This window comes from Melospiza georgiana, chromosome 23, assembly GCF_028018845.1.
Source record: "Melospiza georgiana isolate bMelGeo1 chromosome 23, bMelGeo1.pri, whole genome shotgun sequence".
Classification (NCBI taxonomy): Eukaryota; Metazoa; Chordata; class Aves; order Passeriformes; family Passerellidae; genus Melospiza; species Melospiza georgiana.
Window position 1 is genome coordinate 8,556,714 of NC_080452.1, and position 21,496 is coordinate 8,578,209.

The 21,496-nt window shown below is 50.4% G+C and overlaps 1 protein-coding gene across 1 annotated transcript; it reads right to left on the reverse strand.

Moving 5' to 3' along the window:
- Nucleotides 1-6,903: 6,903 nt before the first annotated feature.
- TSPO2 (translocator protein 2) lies at nucleotides 6,904-9,735 on the reverse strand. The gene is made up of 3 exons (XM_058039896.1): nucleotides 9,563-9,735; nucleotides 8,784-8,922; nucleotides 6,904-7,116 (listed from the first exon to the last, which is right to left on the reverse strand). Exons 1-3 carry the CDS (start codon nucleotides 9,733-9,735, stop codon nucleotides 6,934-6,936), a joined length of 495 nt encoding a protein of 164 aa, XP_057895879.1. The 3' UTR covers nucleotides 6,904-6,933.
- Nucleotides 9,736-21,496: the final 11,761 nt, after the last annotated feature.

Sequence of the window (21,496 nt, forward strand, 5' to 3'; positions counted from 1 at the left end):
TCTCTTTTTTGTTCCCTTCAGGATTATATGAAACTCTCCCAGCATCTCACTCTCAATTTCAATAATTTACAGTTTGTACCAATCCTGCCTGAGCTGAGTTTAATTAAAAACCTGGGTGAGGTTTTCCCCGGGACCAATCCTGGCCATGCCATGGGGCAAAGGAGGGGTGAAAAGTGTCCTGGGCAGGATTTTGGAATCAAAGCACACTGGAAATCAACCTGTGGGCTCTGCTCAGGACCCCCAGCAGTAAACTTTGAGTAAATGTGGAATATTCAGCTGTATTTGATGGAGTATTCAGTCAGTATTCGTGGAAAAACCTGCTCTTAGTTTGAGGAGGAGAGGAGGAATTCCATAAAAATCAAATCACTGGGAATATCTGCTTTGGAGCCAAGTCAGCCTTTGTGATCCTGTTAAATTCAGCTCTTTAGAGCCTTGGCAGGAGGCTGCACCATCACAAAGTGAAATAAATCCACACCACCAGGCAGGCCATTTATTATCAGAGAAAATTAATAGCAAATTATCACAGATAATTAATTCTGGCTGCTTTTCCCAGCCCCCTTGCCATCACCCTGCCTTTGCTGGGCTGGATATCCTTGGTAGCTTTCCCCAGTGCCCCCATGGATGCAGTTTTTGGGGGCTTTGAAGAGTTGTTGTTTGGGTGGTGTTGTTTAGGTGACAGAGCTGGCAGTGGTGACAGCCCAAGCAAGGATTTGACAAATTTCAAGACATCCTATCCATGGAACATATATCTTCCACGGTGCAGGATTTTATTTCTTTTTAAGCCTAGAATACTTTCCTGCAGGGCTGGGGTGGTGTTTTGCCTCCTGTGTGGTGACAACGCTCAGATTCCACCTCCCCTGTCCAATTGCTGTCACCTCTGACATTTCAGGGGCTGCTTTTAGGGTGGGAATCCTCTCCCAATGACTGACAGCTCATTTCCTCCTAATCCTGGTATTTTCAAGCAGCATCTCAGCCCCTCTGCAGTCCCTCTGACCCACTCTGCTTTATTTTTGGAAGCTCTTCATGGCTGGGGTCCCAGTTTTGCTGCAGCTTTGGCCTGGCCCCTGCGAGGGCTGAGCTCTAATCTAATCTGGGGAATGTGGCACCGAGGCTCCCCCTGTCTCCAGCCCTTCCCAGCTGCTCCCCAGCTCCTTCTAGGGCAGTGCTTGGAGCAGCCGTGATCCAACCCCCACTGCAGCCAAAAATATAAAAGGGCACCACGGAGCTGCTGTGTCTGAGCTGGGGGTGGCTGAGGGCTCTGGGGGCTGCCTGTGACCCCAAATGTGTCCCCAGGGGCTCAGGGAACCCCAAATTGCAGAGTTTGTGTTGAGGCTCCTCTCCACCTGTCCCTGTCCCCACTGATTTCATATTTTACCCACTTGGCTCTGAATTTGTTCATAAAACCCTTCTGGGATCATCAATCCCCACCCTGAGCACTCAGTGCCGCCTCCAGGGATGGGCGCTCCAAACCCCCCTGGGCAGCCCCTTCCAGCCCTTTCCATGAGGAAATTCCTGCTCATGTCCAACCTGAGCCTCCCCAGCCCAGCCTGAGGCCGTTCCCTCTCCTCCTGTCCCTGTTCCCTGGGATAAGATCCCAAATCCCCCCCGGCTGTGCCCTCCTGGCAGGAGTTGTGCAGAGCCAGAAATTCCCCCTGAGCCTCCTTTGCTCCAGGCTGAGCCCCTGCCCAGCTCCCTCAGGACTCTCCAAACCCTTCCCCAGCTCCCTCAGGATTCTCTCCAAACCTTTCCCATCTCCCTCAAGTTTCTCCAAACCATTTCCAGATTTCTCCAAACCCTTCCCAGCTCCCTCAAGTTTCTCCAAACCCTTTCCAGGTTTCTCCAAACCATCCCCAGCTCCCTCAGCCCTCCCATGGGATCACAGTTCACCCACAGGGGACACCAGGACAGGCCTCAGGGACAGCCTGTTCTGGGAGAAGCTTCCAGGCTCTGCTGGAGTTTTGGATTTTGAGGATCCTGCATCCATCCAAGTCCCGAGCAGCTTCTTCAGTGGCTTTAGAGGCACCTCTGAGCACTCTGATGGCTTTTGTCCCCAAACAGGGGTCTCTGCAGCCCTGTGTCCCCTGCAGGCTCTCACCCTGATTCAGTTTTTCTAAGCCTTCTGATGTTTGCATTCCTGTAACAAACTTCCTCACACACTTTCTGTGAATAACTGATTGTTTTCTTTTATGGAGGAGGAGAAATTTGATGGACTGTTGGTTTGCCCGGTGTCGTTGGAGAGGTGGCACTGTCACCCTCCAATCCAGTGTCACTTTTGGAAATCTAGAAGTGTTGCAGTCAGAAATTAAATCTGAATCTATAAACATTGGAAATCTAGTAAAGTTGCAGTCAGAAATGAAATATTCTCTTTCTACCCTTGAGAGAGCTGCGTGTCCGTGTCATTTCGTGCCCCACAGTGACAGCTGTCCCTGTCCCTGCAGCAGCAATCCCTGGAGTTAACCTGGCTGTCCCCATCACCCACACCTGCCCGCCACAGCCCCTGCCAGGAACAGGCAGCTTTTATGGCACTGTGGGGCCACAGGAACATTTTGGGATGGATGGGAGAGTGAAATGAGAGCCTGGCTCGGTGAGTCACGGCTCAGCCCTGCTCTCCATGCCGAGGGACAGCTGGTGGCACTAACAAATGTCTCCCTGGAGACACTGTCTGGCACCAGCCCCCTCCTGCTTTTTCCAGCTGTAACTACGGGACAAATAAATAAATAAACACTGACAGCTTCCCTTCCTTCCTTCCTCCCTTCCTTTGGCCCTCTCCTCCTGCCTTTCAGAACCCAGGAAATTCCTCTGGAGGGCTCCAGCCCCTGCCCAGGGGGCTCAGAGACCTTGGCCCAGCTCTCAAGACCCCTGTGCCTTTGATTTAGCCCTTGGAAAAAACAATTAGCAACCTTTATATGAAGAATTGCAAGTGAAGAAAGTTTAAGTAGAATTATAGTTTGTTATAGGGTGAAAAATAAATTTTTGAGGTTTTTAGAGTGGGGGCTCAGGATCCCTGTGCCTTTGATTTTGACCCATGGAAAGAACAATTAGCAACCTTTATATGAAGAATTAAAAGCCAAGAAAGTTTAAGTGGAATGATAGTGAATTTATCACAAGGTGAAAAATAGATTTTTGAGGTTTTTAGAATGGGGGCTCAGGGCTCCAAGAGGGAGGAATTTGGGTGTGCCTTGTCCTTTTTCCTATTTCTTCTTGGCCTCCATCTTCTGGGTGATGTTGGCACTTTTAGATTGGTTTAGAGTAGAAGCCAACATAGGTATAGAGTCCAACACACGTGATGGGTATTGGGAAGTTATTGTAAATAGTGTACAGGTAGTTTTTAGTATCAAAAGATAACACCAACCCGACCTGCCAGACAGACCTCGGCAGGTGGGAGAAGGAATTTTATAGACAAGAAAACAATAAACAACCTTGAGAATGAGAACTGAAGAGTTCTGACTCCTTCTTGGACTGCCAGGCTGGGAAAAGAGATTTCTAACACATCTCAGGGTCACTGTGAGCAGCAGAGACTCTGAGACTGCCTCAGCACCAAAAGGGCTTCAAGGAGGGCTGGAAATGCTCCTGTGCCACCTGGGCAGTGCCCAAATCCTGCTGCAAGGTGCTCCAGGGATGCTCCCACCTGGGCTCCTGCCTCACCTTCATGCCCACCCTCCTGGCTCCCATTCCCAGCCTGGCACTGCAGGAGCCTTGGCAGGAGCTGCTGCCTCCCCAATTAATTGCCAGCCCAAGTGGGATTAATGACAGCTCCCAGCGGGGCTGCAGCTGCCAGGAGAGCTCCGGGCACAGGGATTGGTGTCCTGCAGCACCAGAGATGTGTCACCTGCACGGAGGTGACAAACCCTGGGCGGGGCCTTGGACAGAGCCAGGCAGGGAAATCAGGGAGAGCTGGAGCAGGGGTGGGAGAGATGATGGAGAGGGGAAAGGGGAGAGGAAAATGGGGAGAGGAAAAAGGGGGAAGGAGAAAAGGGGAAAGGGGGAAGGAAAAGAGGGAGAGGAAAAAGGGGAAAGGGGAAGGGGAAAAAAAGGGGGAAAGGGAAAGAGGGGAAGGAGGGGGAAAGGGGGGAAGGAAGGGAAAAAGGGGAAAGGAAAAGAGGGAATAGGAAAATGGGGAGAGGAAAAAGAGGGAAGGGAAAAGGGAGAAGGAAAAAGGGGGAGAGGGGAGGAAAGGGGAGGAAAGGAAAGGGGAGGAAAGGAAAGGAAAGGAAAGGAAAGGAAAGGAAAGGAAAGGAAAGGAAAGGAAAGGAAAGGAAAGGAAAGGAAAGGAAAGGAAAGGAAAGGAAAGGAAAGGAAAGGAAAGGAAAGGAAAGGAAAGGAAAGGAAAGGAAAGGAAAGGAAAGGGGAAAGGGAAAAGGAAAAGAGTAAAAAGAAAGAAAGGAAAGGATTTGCCCATTCCAAAGGGGCTGTACAAACAAGGGCTTGGACCAACCTGGGACAGTGGGAGGGGTCCCTGCCCCTGCCAGGGGTGAGATGGGATGTTCCTTTAGTTCCCTTCCATCCCAAACCATTCCAGAATTCCAGGGTTCTGTGGAACCAAGGCTGCTTTGGGGCTGTGCTGCACAGTCTGGGCAAGAAACCCTCCAGATGACTTTGAAATGTCATTAAAGTTATTTTTATGCAAGGGGGTTCAGTGTATCTGTTTAAACAGCAAATGCACCAAATGATGCTTTAAATATTAATACGGGAGGGTGTCTCACTGAATTTAATTTCCCCAATTGATTTCAAGTTGCCCTGGATAGCACAGGGAGGAATATTTGCTATTTTTGCTGCCTGTGAGAAGAGGCAGGAGGCAAAGAAAATCTCTTTCTGCATTTACAGGTGGACTGGGAGGAGGAGAAACTGGAAGGAAAACAAGAACAAGGCAGTCAGTCCCAGCAGCTGGGAAAAAAAATCTATTAATCTTCATTTCAGATTTTCCTTTGCCTGCAGAAAAAGTGGGAAGAGGAAATCGACCCAATTTATGAAAGCTGATCAAATATGCATTCATCTATTTAATTGGAAATGTTATTAAAGAGTCGCAGGTATGAGCCAGATCTAGAGCCATCAATTTAAATGAGATTTAAATAATTCTCTCCCCTTTCCAAAAGGAGATAAAGGCTCCTTTAATCCCTCCTGCCTTCTCTGCATGGCCCTGCTCATCCCCGTTCCCTGAAATCAGCCTGAACTCCCCCAAATCCAACCTTCAGCCAGAGCCCACCTTCATTTGTGGGAAAAAAGAATTTACATTTGTCCTTTGGCATGAGGGACTTGCTGGGAGACACAGGAGCTGTAAATACGAGCAGTGGTATCACAGAAAAGAAAGCCCTGAAGTGTTACAGGATTTATTTTTTTTATTTCTTGTTTCTTTTTCCAGCAGTTTTTGATGTCACCAGTGCTGCATCAAAAACCCTCCCGGCCTTTCCCTGCAGCTCCTCCTTGGGACACACAGCCCTGGGGAGAGAAATCCTGAGCCGGGGGGGAAAATAATGGATCAAAGTGACAGAACCACCAAATTTTTGCTGGGCTGGCGGCACAGAGGAGCCTGTGACAGGGATGTCCCCAAGGAGGGACCTCGGGCGCCTTTTGGGTTCCAAACCTGCCCCAGGAATGAGTCCACCTCTGGAGCCTCCCCAAATCCCATCCCCGGATCCCTTTTGGGAGCCTCACCCCAAACCAGTCCAGCAATAAGAGCTCGGATTTATTTATTTATTTATTCTCCAAAGAGAATATTCTCGTTTTATTCAAAGCAAATACAATTTATTACAATTTTACAGCCCCAGCTGAGCCCCCCCACCCCCAATTACAGCCCCAAATTAATTACAGCCAGTGCCAGGATAAGATCCACGTGCCCCTTCTCTTTACATTTAGTGCTTTTAGCAGTTTAAAACGATGTAAATTCTGTCTGGAGACACCAGAGCTTTTCCAGGGAAAAGGGGAAAACAAGGATGAGTCCCTTGTGTCTGATCCCATCCCATTCCTTTGGAATTCCTGTTGTTTTAACCTTTCCTGATTAATAATTGCACAGAAACGCTCCAGGATGAGGCACTTGCACCGCACCTGACAGATTCTGCTTTTTGCCAATCATATAATTAATTATATTATTAATTATAACAACCTTTGAGGCAGTGGGAGCAGACTCACCAATTTTACACACTCTCATGTCTCTGTACTTAAAAAAAAAAAAGAACAAAATGAAGTTTTCTTCAAAGGCACTGCTGTGAGGTTTTCAGTTCTGCTCAGGAATGGCACATGGAGGTGGAAAAGAGGAATTTTCTCTCGGGGGAAGCATTTGGGTGCTGCTTATTGCTGCTTTATCCCCCAGACAGGAGGCAGAGCCCAATATCCAGCCAGCAGCAGAGCAAGACCCAGCCTTGCTGGCAGATAAAGAGCTGAAACACAAATTGGGGCGTACAGAACATGGAGCAACAGCACAAAGAGAAAAAAAAAAAAAAAAAAAAAAAGGAGAATTTTTTTTTTAATAATCAAATATTTTCTAAAAAAAACCAAGTAATTAAAAAAATCAAGTAATTAAAAAACAAGTAATTTCTTTAAAAAATCAAGTAATTTCTTTCTAAAAAATCAAGTAATATATATTTAAAAATCAAGTAATTTCTTTTAAAAAATCAAGTAATCTCTTTCTAAAAAATCAAGTAATATATATCTTTTTAAAAATCAAGTAATTTCTTTTAAAAAATCAAGTAATTTCTTTAAAAAACCAAGTCATCTCTTTCTAAAAAATCAAGTAATATATATATTTTTAAAAATCAAGTAATTTCTTCAAAAAATCAAGTAGTTTCTTTTAAAAATCAAGTTATATATATATATATATATAAGATAAATTCAAATGCATCATTTCTCTCTCCCCCTCATTGGAAAAGGAAGTGAACCCGCTTTTTTCCCCTGTAAACTCGGCACACCTCAGGCCAGTTCGGGACACAAGGAGGGATTTCAGTCGCTCTTGCCCGGTTCCAGCTGGGGGTTGTCCTTCCAGACGCGGATGGTGAGGCAGGTGGCCATGGCCAGCCAGCCCAGGTAGGGCAGCAGCAGCAGCGCTGCCAGCCGGTTGATGCGGTACCAGGAGCAGAAGGTGCCCAGGGCCAGCCCGTCCAGGCACAGCACATCGACCACAGCCTGCGGGGACAGAGGGGTGGCACGGGGCTGGGGAACGCGGCACGGACCCACCCGGGCTGCCAGAATGGTCCCGGCACCAAGGAGGGATGGGGGAGATGGGGCGGGGATGGGGGGCTGGCACTGGAGAGACCCTGACCCCAAATATTGTCCCTGGGCTCTCATCAGTGACACCTGTGTAACAGCACAAGTAATTAATGTGCTCTGCTCATGAAGGAATCCCCCAGATAAACACCCTGCTCTGAGCCCCTTTGCTGACAGAACCCGCTCCTGGCAGTGGCCACTGAGCAAACTCTGCAAAATACCCAGGTACAGGTGGGGAAGTGGGACAGGGATGGGGGGGCTGGCACTGGAGAGACCCTGACCCAAATATTGTCCCTGGGCTCTCATCAGTGACATATGAGTGTGTCACACCATGAGTAATTAATGTGCTCATCTCTGCTCGTGATGGAATCCTGCAGATGAGCACCCTGCTCGTGGCCAGTGTCCTCTTTGCTGACACAACCTGCTCGTGCAGATGAACACTGAACAAACTCTGCAAAATACCCAGGTACAGGTGGGGAAGTGGGACAGGGATGGGTGGCTGGCACTGGAGAGACCCCAACACAAATATTGTCCCTGGGCTCCCATCAGTGACATATGAGTGTGTCACACCATGAGTAATTAATGTGCTCATCTCTGCTCATGATGGGATCCTGCAGATGAGCACCCTGCTCGTGGCCAGTGTCCTCTTTGCTGACACAACCTGCTCGTGCTGGTGGCCACTGAACAAGCTTTCCAAAATACCCAGGTGCAGGTGGGGAAGTGGGACAGGGATGGGGGGGCTGGCACTGGAGAGACCCCAACCCCCAGGATGCTGTACCTGGGCTCTGATCACATCTGAGTGTGTCACATCATGAGCCCACAATAATTAACATGCTTTTCTCATTATCACATCCTGCAGATGAGCACCCTGCTCGTGGCCAGTGTCCTCTTTGCTGACACAACCTGCTTGTGCTGGTGGCCATTGAACAAGCTTTCCAAAATACCCAGGTGCAGGTGGGGAAGTGGGACAGGGATGGGAGGGCTGGCACTGGAGAGACCCCAAACCCCAGGGCGCTGTCCCTGGGCTCCCCTCAGTGACCCCTGAGTGTGTGACACCAGGAATAATTAATGTTCTCTTCTCTGCTCATTATGGAATCCCACCCCGCTCATGGCCAGTGTCCCCTTTGCTGACACAGCCTGCTCCTGACAGTGGCCACTGAACAAACCCCCCAGCTGCACCTTTCACCCCCAGAGTGACAAAACCCAGGTGAAAACGCCAATTCCCAGCTGTGCCTCTGCCACCTCGGGCCTTGGCACCTGAGGCACAGCCTGGCGGCCCTGCCCGGGTGTGGCACTGCCCAGCCCCGCCCTGGCTGTGCCCGATAAGCCCCCAGAGCTGCTCCCCTCAGCGATGTGACAGTGCTGTTGTCACCCAGGGTGTGACCCCACAAAGGGCTTTATCTCCCAGCCCCGACCCTTAACTGGGGGTGCAGCCCTGGCAGTGCCCAGCCCTGCTCCCCACCCCGGCTATCACAGCGAGCCTGCAGGGGCTGACACCCTGTGTGTGGCTGCAGCCCCAAATTCCCACATCACTCCCCTCAGCACGGCCCCAAAGCGCCCCAAAGCCGGCAGGGAAGCCCCATTACCATGTTGAGGTTGTGGGCACCGAAGAACAAGGGTGGCCATGCCCAGTTGAGCAGCAGCTGAGCCCCGTAGAGCCCCATGGGCACGATGGCCTTGCTGCTGCAGCCCCCCAGGTCGCTCCACACCAGGTAGGAGGCGTAGCTGTGGGGAGGGAGAGCTGTTAGTGCCACCCTGGGCAGGGACAGAGCCCCTCCTGCCCCTGTGTGTGCCCCAGCAGAGACTGGCAGCACTGCAGGATGCAGCAGCAGGGACAGGGGACAGCTCTGGGCTGGGTTAGCTTGGAAATCAGGGAATGATTTTCCCTCAGAGGTGCTGGCACTGCCCAGGGATGGGCACAGCCCTGAGGTTGCCAGAGCTTCACAGAGTTTGGACACTGCTCCAGGGATGCCCAGGGTGGGATTTTGGGATCACCCACGTGCACTGGATGATCCCCTTGCAGCTGGGGCTGTTCCATGATTCCATTCCACAATTCCCTGTCCCTCCCTGCTCCCAAACCTCCCCTGTCCCACCAAAGTGGCTCCCGGCCCCTGCCCAGTGCCATGGCTGGTGGTGGCATCCCCAAGGCTGTGGCACTGCCTGCAGCATGCCAGGATCACACCTGGCTGGGACAGGGTCACACCTGGCAGGGTCACACCTGGCTGGGTCAGGGACACACCTGGCTGGGTCACATCTGGCAGGGTCAGGACACCCCAAAGCTGGGACAGAGTTTGGCAGGGTCACTCTGGCTGTGCCAGGGGCAGCAGGACAGCAGGACAGCAGGACAGCAGGACAGGACACTCACCCCATGCCCGTGTACAGCATGGTCCAGGCCACAGGGAACACTCTGCGGGACGGGCACCACGAAGGCTTTTTCAGCTTCTCGTACCACGCTGGGATCTCCTTCCTGTTCAGGAACCAGCCAAGGAACCCTCCCACGTGGGGCAGGACGGTGAAGCCCACGGTGTAAGCCCACATCCTCCCTCAGGGGCTTGGAATCGTCTCTTTTCCTGCTCTGAGTTAAAAGCAAAATCACAGCATCACTTTTAAAGGATGGGGTTTTTTCCCTGCTTCCATCCTCTAATTCCATGTCCCATTTCAGTCCCTAAGGCAGGTGGAAATGATTTAATGTGTTCAGCCCTCTCTGAAATGGGGATTATTCCTGCCTGGGATGTTTCCCCCCTGATTTTTCCACTCTTTCACTGCAATGTTCTGGTGTTTGGGCTGTCCCCATCCCTGCTCCTGGGGCTGGCAGGCTCTGAGATCCCTCCTGGAGCTGCTCCCCCTTCTCTGCTGCCCTCAGGATGAAAACCCAAACTCCATCCAGACTTCCCCATGATTATTCAACGTGGGTTTCTATTTTAATTTCTATTTTAAAAGAGGTCTGTGACAGAATAAAATCCTTCCAGCAGCTCCAGGAAACCACAGCAGAGAGAACTCTCACCTTTGCACAGGGGGAGGTTCTGAATTTGTTCACGGAGCTCCTTTTGTATAAAAGCAGGGGAAATTTTTCTTTAATAACAAAAATGTTCCCACACAATGCAGGGTAAGACCAGGACACATCCAGAATTCAGTGTCTGTCCTGCATCTTCCCCTGCAGAGCTCCAAACCTGCCACTCTTCCATCGTCCCCAAATCCCCCTTCCCCCAGGATCCGTGCAGGAATTGAACCCTGATTAACATTTCTCGGGAATTCTGGGCAGGAGCTGCCAGCAGAGCAGTTCTGAGCTGTCAGCACGGGCACACGATGCACCTGGGAGGGTTTGGGATTTAGGAATGCAGGAGGAGCAGCCCCTGAACCGGGGAAACGGGGAATAGGGGATGGGACCGAGCTCCACGGGCTCTGCTTGGCTTTCAGCTCACAATTAACACTCTGCTAATTAGCTCGCTGTTATTGTTGTCACCACACCGGGCTTGGGAGTGCCAAATTCCCACCTCACCGAGGAACACACACCCCGAACACCACCTTGAGCAACAATTCCTTCACCTGACAATTTATGGTGCTCTCGAAGTACCCACAGAACCAGGAAACATCTGAGAACCGACCCAAATTCAGTTCTGAAAACTAACCCAAATTCAGTTCTGGAAACCAACCCGAATTCAGTTCTGAAAACCAACCCAAATTCAGTTCTGAAAACCGACCCAAACTCAGTTCTGCTTTAAATGTGACCCAGTCCTGCCACATTCTGCTCCCCACACACCCCACAGGAACGGAATATGGGAAAACACTGAATTTCCCCAATTCCTTTGGGGCTGCAGAGGGGAAGGAGGGTTGGAAGGCTTTCTTTTGGTTTTTCTCAGATGCCTGAGCCTTACCTGGGTCAGCGCCTCGCTGTGCCTGGCCGAGGGAAGGGCTGGGACATCCAGGATGGGCTGTCCCTGTCACTGGTGATCCCCGAGTGCTGCAGCTGAACCGCGTTTTACCCAAACGGCCCCAAACTGGGCGGGGAGTTGGGGCTGGGGCTGATTAAACTGGGAGCTGCTGCTGGGGACAGGCACTGCGAGTTTGGGGTGGTGGAGCTTGGGGACAATCGCTGGGAGTTGGGGTGGTGGAACCTGGGGACAATCATTGGGAATTTGGGGGGCTGGAACCTGGGGACAATGACTGGGAATTCGGGATGGTGGAGCCTTGGGATAATCATTGGGAATTCGGGATGGTGGAGCCTTGGGATAATCATTGGGAATTCAGGATGATGGAGCCTGGGGACAGTCGTTGGGAGTTTGGGATGCTGGAGCTTGGGGACAATTGCCAGGAATTTGAGGTGCTGGAATCCAGGCACAATCACTGGGAATTCAGGATGATGAAACCTAGGGATGATCTCTGAGAATTTGGGATGCTGGAGCCCTGGGACAATCATTGGGAATTTGGGATGCTGGAGCCCTGGGGACAATTATTGGGAATTCAGGATGGTGGAGCCTGGAATTTGGGGTGCTGGGGCCCCAGGACAATCTCTGGGAGTTTGGGATGGTGGAGCCCAGGGACAATCACTGGGAATTCAGGATGGTGGAGCCTGGGGACAATCATTGGGAGTTGGGAATGTTGGAGCCCAGAATTTGGGGTGCTGGAGCCCCAGGACAATCTTCAGGAATTTGGGGTGCTGGAACCCAGGGACAATTACTGGGAATTTGGGATGATGGAACCCAGTGACAATCATTGGGAATTTGGGATGCTGGAGCCCCAGGACAATCTCTGGGAGTTTGCAATGGTGGAACCTGGGGACAGTCATTGGGAATTTGGGGTAGTGGAGCTTGGAGACAATGACTGGGAATTTGGGATGGTGGAGCCCACCCTCCCCCAGGCCCTCATTAACACCCCAATAATTAACCAGGCGTTTCCCAGGGCCACCTGTGCGTCCCTTTGGCCGAAATTTCCCTGGCAGGTAAAACGAAGCTGTTCCAGGGCTGTGTAAAATGGCAGAGGGAGAAGCCAGAAATCAATTTCCATTAGGGAGCTGTCTGGCAGGGCTGGCAAAATGAAACACTAATTCCCAGCAGTTCTGGGTCATTACCTGGATTTCATGGAGGCAGGAGCAGGGCTGGCTCCTCACACGCCGCAACAGGAATCAGGAAAATCTCCTCTTTCACTGAGCTCCCAAGGAAATTATTCTTTTCATGGGAGGAGAAAGAAAGAGAGGGAAAAATCTGCTGTAAAAAGACAGATTTTCAGCCAGCCTGAATGCTGCCCTGCCGTGGGTTGGTCCAGTGGAATTCCCAGTTCCAGTGACAGATGCAGAGCTCGTTAATCACAGCCCTGCATCTCCTCCCTGAGCCTGTTGCTATTTGTGACTGGAGATTTGTGTCATGGAACCATGCAGCTCTAAAAGATCCTGAATGGTTTCCATCCCAGTCAGCCCCTGCTGCCCCCACCAGCTCTGGCAAAAAAAAGCACCAAATTTGACAATTTTCAGCTGGAGATTTTTGTCCCCCTGGGCACGAGCCCAATCCCACAGGTTTGGCAGGAGTGTGCCCAGGCTGGTTTGGCATGGAATGTGCTGGAAGGTGGAGAAGCTGAGGGTCAAACCCCAGGGGATCAGTGGATGTGTGAGGCTGGGAATGCTGCCGGTGATGGGGGAACAGAAAATGGGAGGAGGGAAAAAACAACAGGGGCAGTTCCAGGCCTAAAAGTTCCTCCTGTCCTGGGCACGTGCTGGAGCAGGAAACAGCCCTGGGAATGATCTGGAAAAAGGGGATTTGTGGGGATGGAGATGGGGAATTGGTGGGGATGGAGATGGGGAATTGGTGGGGATGGAAGATGGGAGATTTTGGGGACGGAAGGGGGAATTTGGGGATGTGGGGACGGTTTCCTCCTCTTCCCATGGATTTCCACCTGGATATTCCAGCTTTGGATGCTTTCTCAGCAGCCCAGGCTGAGCTGAGCCTGCTCTGGAGTGGAACTGTGTCCATCCCAGGGCTGGGAAAGAGCAGGATCAGGTTTGGGGAGAACTTTTGGAGCTCCAGTTCTGGAACCAGGGTGGGTTTATGTGGCATAAATCCATGCCCAGCCACCCCAAGGGATGTGTGTGATGCCCTTGGGGTTCCTCCTGCCCTGGGCACGTGTTGGAGCAGGAAACAGCCCTGGGAATGATCTGGAAAAGGGGATTGATGGGGATGGAGAGGGGAATTTGTAGGGATGGAGAGGGAGAGATTTGTGGGGTGGAGATGGGAGATTTTGGGGATGGAGATGGGGAATCTGTGGGAATGGAGAGGGGAAATTGTGGGGTTGGAAGATGGGAGATTTTGGGGATGGAGATGGGGAATCTGTGGGAATGGAGAGGGGAATTTGTGGGGTTGGAAGATGGGGAATTTGTGGGGTTGGAAGATGGGAGATTTTGGGGATGGAGATGGGGAATCTGTGGGGATGGAGACGGGGAATTTGTGGGGGTGGAGATGGGGAATTTGGGCACGTGGGGACGGTTTCCTCATCTTCCCACGGATTTCCACCTGGATTTTCCAACTTTGGATGCTTTCTCAGCAGCCCAGGCTGGGCTGAGGCTGCTCTGCAGTGGCGCCGTGTCCATGCCAGGGCTGGGCCCGCGGGGATTTGGGGTCCTGGCTGTGCAGCATCCCTGCCGGGACGGGCAGGGAGCTCAGTTACACAACGGAGCTGTTTGTTTGGCTCTCCTTGGCAACCCCCGCACGTCCTGCCCGCCGGGGCTCGCTCCGCGCACGATTCATCGCTCCAATAGAAAGGCCTCGTTCACCGGAATATATTATTGAAAAGCTGCATATTTCAATCCGCCCTAGATCTGGAAATAGAGATGCAGGGTCAGCTCCTGCCGTAAATCTGCACGGCTCCTGCGAGCCGGCGGAGCTTCCCTGATTTACAGCGGCAATAAAGGAGCGGGATGGGGATGGGGATGGGGATGGGGATGGGGATGGGGATGGGGGTGGGGATGGGGATGGGGATGGGGATGGGGATGGGGAGGGGATGGGGATGGGGATGGGGATGGGGATGGGATGGGGATGGGGATGGGGATGGGGATGGGGAGGGGATGGGGATGGGGATGGGGATGGGGATGGGGATGGGGACTCCTGGATGCCACCAAGGACGTGGAAGGGACAGGCAGGACCCTGGTGGCCATCCCTGTGACCTGCCAGCCCCGAAACTGCGGCAGGAAACGTTTCCTTGTGCTGCACTGAAAAAAAAAAAAAAAAACGAAAAAACAAATCAAAGCACCACCATACTTTTAATTTCCTTTAAATTTTTTGTTTGTTTTGTGGGGGTTTTTTTGTTGGTGTTTCTTTTTGTTGTTTGAGTTGGTTGGGTTTAAAAGTTTAATTTACATTTTATATATATATTATATAGTAAGTAATATATAATACATATATAATTTATATATATAATTATATATATAATATAATATAATATAATATAATATAATATAATATAATATAATATAATATAATATAATATAATATAATATAATATAATATAATATAATATAATATAATATAATATAATATAATATACATAATTATATATTATAATATATAATACATTATAATATATATTATATTATATTATATTATATTATATTATATTATATTATATTATATTATATTATATTATATTATATTATATTATATTATACATATATTATAATATGTTATATAATATATATGCTATTATATATTATTATATTATATATTATATATTATATATTATATATTATATAATACATATTATATAATAAATTATATAATATATTATATATATCATAATAATATATTATATTATAACATATATAATATATTTTATACAATATATATATGTGATATATATTATATAATATATAACACATATAATATATATATTATATATTATGATAATAATATTATAATATTATTATATTATGTGGGCTGGGCTGGGGTGCACAGGGATTGGAAAAGGCTGGAAAGGGGTGGGAAAGGAGGAGGATGGAGGATGGAAAAGAGGGGATAGAAATTAGGAAAGGAAAGGGAAAGCTGGAAAAGGAGGATGGAAAATGAGGGATCTGAAGGAGGGATGGAAATGGGGGAATGGAAAGGGGAGATGGAAAGGGGATGGAAAAGGAGGATGGAAAGGGGGAATGGAAAGAAGGGATGGAAAGGAGGGGATAGAAAGGGGAGGGAAAGGGGAGGATTGAAAGTGGGGGTGAAAAGGGAGGGATGGAAAAGGGGGATGGAAATGGGTTGGAGCTGGCTGGAAGAGGCTGGAAGGGGCAGAATGGGATAGGAGGGGGCTGGAAGGGAATGGAGAGGACAGAAGGGGACAGAAAGGGGATGGAGGGGACAGCAAGGGGCTGGCAGGAGCTGCCTCCTCTGATAACGCCGGCCGGGCTCGCCCTTATCTCCTGCAGGAGCCGCTGCTCTGCGGCCACAGCAGCGAATTCCAGCGGCCCCGCTCCTGCTTTTATTTTACTGCACAATGCTTCGCCTCTAACCCTGATCACCTGTGGTTTAACCCTACCTGGTCCTGCTACAGAGCATCTTTTACATAAATAACTTTTAATGTTTAAAAGATATTTCTAATCCTCTAAAATTAGAGAATTGGAAATACTAGATATTAAATAGTAAAATACCTGGTCTTTTCGCAAAGGCATGTTTTAAAATGCATTAAAAACTTATTTTTAGTTCAGTTTGTCTCTCAACCATGTCATCTCTATTCCAGGGCGTTCTTCATCAGCGCACGTTATTTCAAAAATACACAGAATGCACAAAAATGTACAAAATACAGCAAAATATACAAAATACATGAAAATATATGCACAAAAACATACAAAATAACCAAAAATATACAAAATAACCAAAAATATACAAAAATATCTTGTATAAAGGCATGCAAGACTGTATAAGCTTTCTGTCAGATTATCCTGCCATGGGATCCCAGCCAGGCCCTGAGGATTCCAGTGAGGGAAACGTGCCTGGCAGGGAAGGATTCAGTTTGAAAAAGGGAAATGAGCAAAACAGGAGTGTTCTCCCAGCTCCTGCCTACTGCCTTTCACTTTGTGCCCTGGAAATTGCCTAGGAAAGCCTTTATTCCCACAAAACTGAGGGGTTTTGGAGTTTGGAAACCTTTATTCCCACAAAACTTGGGGTTTTTGGAGTTTGGAAACCTTTATTCCCACAAAACTTGGGGGTTTTGGAGTTTGGAAACCTTTATTCCCACAAAACTGAGGGGCTTTGGGGTTTGAAAATCCTTTCTTTCCACAAAACTGAGGGGTTTTGGGGGTTGAAACTCCATTATTTCCACAAAACTCGGGGTTTTTGGGGTGTGACCCAGTTTTGGAGACACTTGACTCAAATCCCATCTCCAGCTCTCCCTTGGCACCAGGTCCTGGTTTCTGTTTGGGGTCAATTCCAAATCTGAATGGCCAAAGGCAAACACTGCACTGACAGTGTGCCCTTAATTATTTTTTTTTTGTGTGATTTAATTAGAGCAGGATCTGGGTTTGGGGCAGGGCACAAAGTGGATTAGGGGAGTGGCTGCCTCTTTAATCGGGGCCATTTCTCCTCCCTTTGATTTCACCCTTTGCTCTCCCAGAGGCTCTGGGAATCCTCTGGAGATCCCAAAGCTGCAGAGCTGGGGGAGGATTTTGGTTATTTATAACCCCAGGGGCTGGAGGGGGATAAATTCCTTTGGATTCCAATCTTTAATCTGCTGCTGGCGGGTTCTGTGGAAATGCCGAGCCCCCTGCTCCTCCTGCAGCAGATTTCATCCCGAGCTTCCCTCTCTGCTCTGCTCCCAGCACATCCCCAGGGTTAATCCTGCCAGGAATCCTGTTCCACAATCCTGGCACCCCAAAAACCCAGCCCAGGGACCCCTGGGCAGGTGGAGCAGCTGCTGGGACATCCCCAAAATCTCCCACCTTCCATCCCCACATTCTCCCGTCTTCATCCCCAAAATCTCCCACCTTCCATCCCCACATTCTCCCTTCTTCATCCCCAAAATCTCCCGTCTTCCATCCCCACATTCTCCCTTCTTCATCCCCAAAATCTCCCATCTTCCATCCCCACAAATTCCCCTCCACACCCCAAAAATCTTTCCCTCCCCATCCCCACAAATTCCCCTCCACACCCCAAAAATCTTTCCCTCCCCATCCCCACAATTTTCCCTCTCCACCTCAAAAATCTTTCCTTCCCCATTCCCATAATCTCCCATCTTCCATCCTCACAAATTCCCCTCTCCACCCCAAAAATATCTCCCTCTCCATCCCCAAAATCTCCAATCATCCATCCCCAAAATCTCCAATCATCCATCCCCAAAATCTCCCATCTTTCACCCCAATTTCCCCTTTTCCATCCCCACAATTTCTCCTCTCCATCCCACAAATTTCTCCCTCTTCCATCCTCACATCCTCCCCTCTTCCATGCCCAAATTCTCCCTTCTTCAGCCCCAAAATCTCCCATTTTCCACCCCAATTTCCCCTTTTCCATCCCCAAATCCTCTCCAGGGAGGCTCTGCAGCTCAGGGATGGCACAAGCAGCTGCAGCAGCAGCAGATTTCTCTCCCTTTTAGCTCCTCACTGAAAAAAAAAAGCTAAAGAAGACCTGGAATCCCAAAATTAAGGAGGCAGCTGAGGCTGGAGAGCTGATGGAGTGAGGAGCAAAACTCCTGGAAGCTTCTGGAAGCAAACCCTGCACGCAGCCAGGTGAGCTTGCACTCAGTGTACCATTTTTATTTGACATAGATAGATATTTCTTATATATTACATCATTTAAAAACAGATTATATGTAAAAACACACACTTTTGGTTTGGTTTTTTGCTTGTTTTTTGCAGGTCAAAGCCACCCCAGCGTGTCCCCCACAGTGCAAGGGGACAACTTGTGCATTTCCCCCTCTTCTCCCGCTGGAAAAACAAGGTTGGTGTCCTTGTCCCACCCTTCCAGAGCCACCACCAAGTGTCCCTTAGAGCCCTGGGGACAGCTGGAGCCTGGGGAGGGGACAGAGAGCAGGGACAGGCTCCTCCATCCAGGATTTATCCAGGAAAAATTCGTTCAGGAGGATTCATCCAGGAGGGAAAGGGTGGGATCAAACACAGCCCTCAAATTGGCTCAGTTGGAGTAAAAAGGGGCTCAAAAGGTGTAAAAAGAAGCTCAGGAGGAGAAAAAATAGGCTCAAGGGGAGTAAATAAAACTCCTTTGGGTTCTCAGCCCTTTTCCATGCACCACCCTGAACTCTGGGATGAATTCTCCTGGATGAATTGTTCCTGGATCAATTATCCTGGGTGAATTCCTCCTGGATGGATCCTCCTGGATGGATCCTCCTGGAGAAATCCTCCTGGGGGAACTCCTCCTGCACAGACCCAGTTCAGCCCTCCCAGTCCCAGTTCAGCTTTCCCAGTTCAGCATTCCCAGTTCAGCATTCCCAGTTCAGCATACCCAGCCCCAGTTCAGTCCCAGTTCAGCATTCCAAGCCCAGCCCTCCCAGTCCCAGTTCAGCATTCCCAGTCCCAGTTCAGCATCCCCAGTCCCAGTTCAGCATTCCAAACCCCAGTTCAGCACTCCCAGTCCCAGTTCAGCATTCCCAGTTCAGCATCCCCAGTCCCAGTTCAGCCCCAGTTCAGCATCCCCAGTTCAGCATTCCCAGTTCAGTATTCCCAGTCCCAGTTCAGCATCCCCAGTCCCAGTTCAGCATCCCCAGTTCAGCATTCCCAGTTCAGCATTCCCAGTCCCAGTTCAGCATCCCCAGTCCCAGCCCAGCCCTCCCAGTCCCAGTTCAGCATTCCCAGTTCAGCATCCCCAGTCCCAGTTCAGCATTCCCAGTCCCAGTTCAGCATCCCCAGCCCCAGTTCAGCATTCCCAGTCCCAGTTCAGCATCCCCAGTCCCAGCCCAGCCCTCCCAGTCCCAGTTCAGCACTCCCAGTTCAGCATTCCCAGTCCCAGTTCAGCAGTCCCAGTTCAGCACTCCCAGTTCAGCATCCCCAGTCCCAGTTCAGCATCCCCAGTCCCAGTTCAGCATCCCCAATCCCAGTTCAGCATTCCCAGTACAGTATTCCCAGTCCCAGTTCAGCATCCCCAATCCCAGTTCAGCATTCCCAGTACAGTATTCCCAGTCCCAGTTCAGCATCCCCAGTCCCAGTTCAGCATTCCCAGTTCAGCATCCCCAGTCCCAGTTCAGCATTCCCAGTCCCAGTTCAGCATCCCCAGCCCCAGTTCAGCATCCCCAGTCCCAGTTCAGCATTCCCAGTCCCAGTTCAGCATCCCCAGTCCCAGTTCAGCATCCCCAGTCCCAGTTCAAGTTTTTTTTCCACCCAGGAAAGAGCAGAGAGCAGAGGGAGGAGAGGCCCTGACGCCCTGAGAGCTCCCCCCTCTGCGAATCCCCTGAGATAAACGGATCAAACGGAATTTTTCCTTTGTACAGCACCCATGGAAGAGTTCTCCCCCCTGTCCTGGGCTTCCCTAAGGCTCAGTCCTTTCCCATAAATCTGAAAATTCTCCTTTGTGGCCTCACAGCTGCAAGGGGGAGCTTTAGCTGGGAAATGAGAATTAAATGAGCACCAAAAGCTCTCCCTGATCCTCCGGAGTTCCAGGAGTGTGTCTGAAGCAGCGAATTAAAGCTGATTTTTATTTTTTCCAAGTCCTGCTGGACACAACCCAAGCAGAGAACCGACGGTGATTTGTAAATTAAGGAGAAAAAAAGAGAAATAACGACGGTGGCTCGTACCCATCATGGCCACAAGGCTCCATCTGGTGGCGTTTGCACCCAAAAAGGAGCTGGGCAGGAGGGGGAAGCACGGATCGTGCTGGTTAAACGGCTTCACAGCAGAGAAATGGCTTTAAACCCGAGGTGAAACTCGAGATTAAACTTCTCCCAAGCTGGGAGAGGAGGTGGCACCATGGGAAGGGGAATTTTGTGAGGAGAAATGGATCTGCAAGGGGACAAAGCATCCAGGGAGGGCCACAAAATCAGAATTGTGGCCACAAAACCTGAATTGTGGCCACAAAACCTGAGCACAGCCAAGCTCTGCTGCCCTGCACAACCGAGCAGCACTGGGAGTAACACAGGAAATATTTTAATGCCTTTCTCTTGAGAGCATTCCCAAAAGGGAAAAGGGAGCAGCCAGGAGCAAAATGCCAAGCTCAGCTATGGAAGCAAGCTGCAAAATTTGGTTATTCTGTTAAAAAAAGAGGCAGGGACAGGAGAAACGGGAAGAGTTAAAAATCCAGGCTGGTCCTGCTCAGCCTGCAGAGGGAGAAGAGGGAGGGATCCTTCATCTGCAGCTTGGGCAGGACAGGGAACACCCAGCCTGAGCTCCCTGCTCTGCAGAAATCAGGTTTGGGATGGGAGAGAGGAGCTGGCTCACCCCAAAATCACTCAGGCACGGTCAGGAACAGAACCAGCACCAATCCCTGCCCAGAGGAGCCTGGTGCCCGCTGCAGGGGTGACTGCAGCTCCAGTGGCTCCCAGTGAGAGCCAGGGAGCCCAACTGGGGCAGGGACACTGCCTGTCCTGGCACCCGCAGGTTTTAGTGCCGGGGGAGATGCTGGGGCTCCCCCAGAGCTGCAGGGCTGCAGCCAGGAGGGTTTGCGTGGAAAAGGGTCGGGATTGTCCATGGAGAGGCTGGGAAAGAGGCTCAAAGTGGTGGGAAAGACTCAAAGTGGTGGGAAAGGCTCAAAGTGGTGGGAAAGGCTCAAAGTGTGGGAAAGGCTCAAAGTGGTGGGAAAGGCTCAAAGTGTGGGAAAGGCTCAAGTGCTGGGCTCAGGAGCAGCAGGATTGGAGCAGCCAGGGCTGGGAGGGATCACCCCGGGGCACAGGGATGGAGCTGTCAGTGATGGGGAGGGGGCTCTGCTCCTCTGTCAGTGATGGGGAGGGGGCTCTGCTCCTGCCCCGGGGGCACAGGACCCACCAGGGGCACACTCTGGCATTGTCACACGCTGCCACTGGGGCATTGTGTGCCACATTGGCATCGTCACACCTCTCTGCTCCTCCAGAGCAGCTGGGGGCACAGGGATGTCCCAACCCAGAGATGTCCCATTCCAAAGATGCCTTATCTCAGGGATGCCTCCTCCCAGAAATGCCCCATCCCAAAGATGTCTCCTCCCAGAAACAACCTGTTCCAGAGATGTCACCTCCCAGAAATGTCCCCTCCCAGACATCTGCCCTCCTCAGCCCCTTTTTGAGGCACCAAACCCAACAAAGCAGAGCCCCCCCCCGTCCCCATTCCTCTCCTGGGGGTGCAGAGCCCCCAGCCATGCTCTCTCCTGGGGGTTCCTGGGGTCCCCCCAGCCGCGGGGGTGTGGGGCAGAGCAGGGGGTGC

Coding starts and splice junctions, on each gene's coding strand:
- TSPO2 (XM_058039896.1), bottom strand. CDS start 9,735: ATGTGGGCTTACACCGTGGGCTTCACCGTCCTGCCCCACGTGGGAGGG. Junction 8,923..9,562: donor ATGCTGTACACGGGCATGGG/GTGAGTGTCCTG, acceptor CCCTCCCCACAG/CTACGCCTCCTACCTGGTGT. Junction 7,117..8,783: donor GTGCCCACAACCTCAACATG/GTAATGGGGCTT, acceptor CTGTCCCCGCAG/GCTGTGGTCGATGTGCTGTG.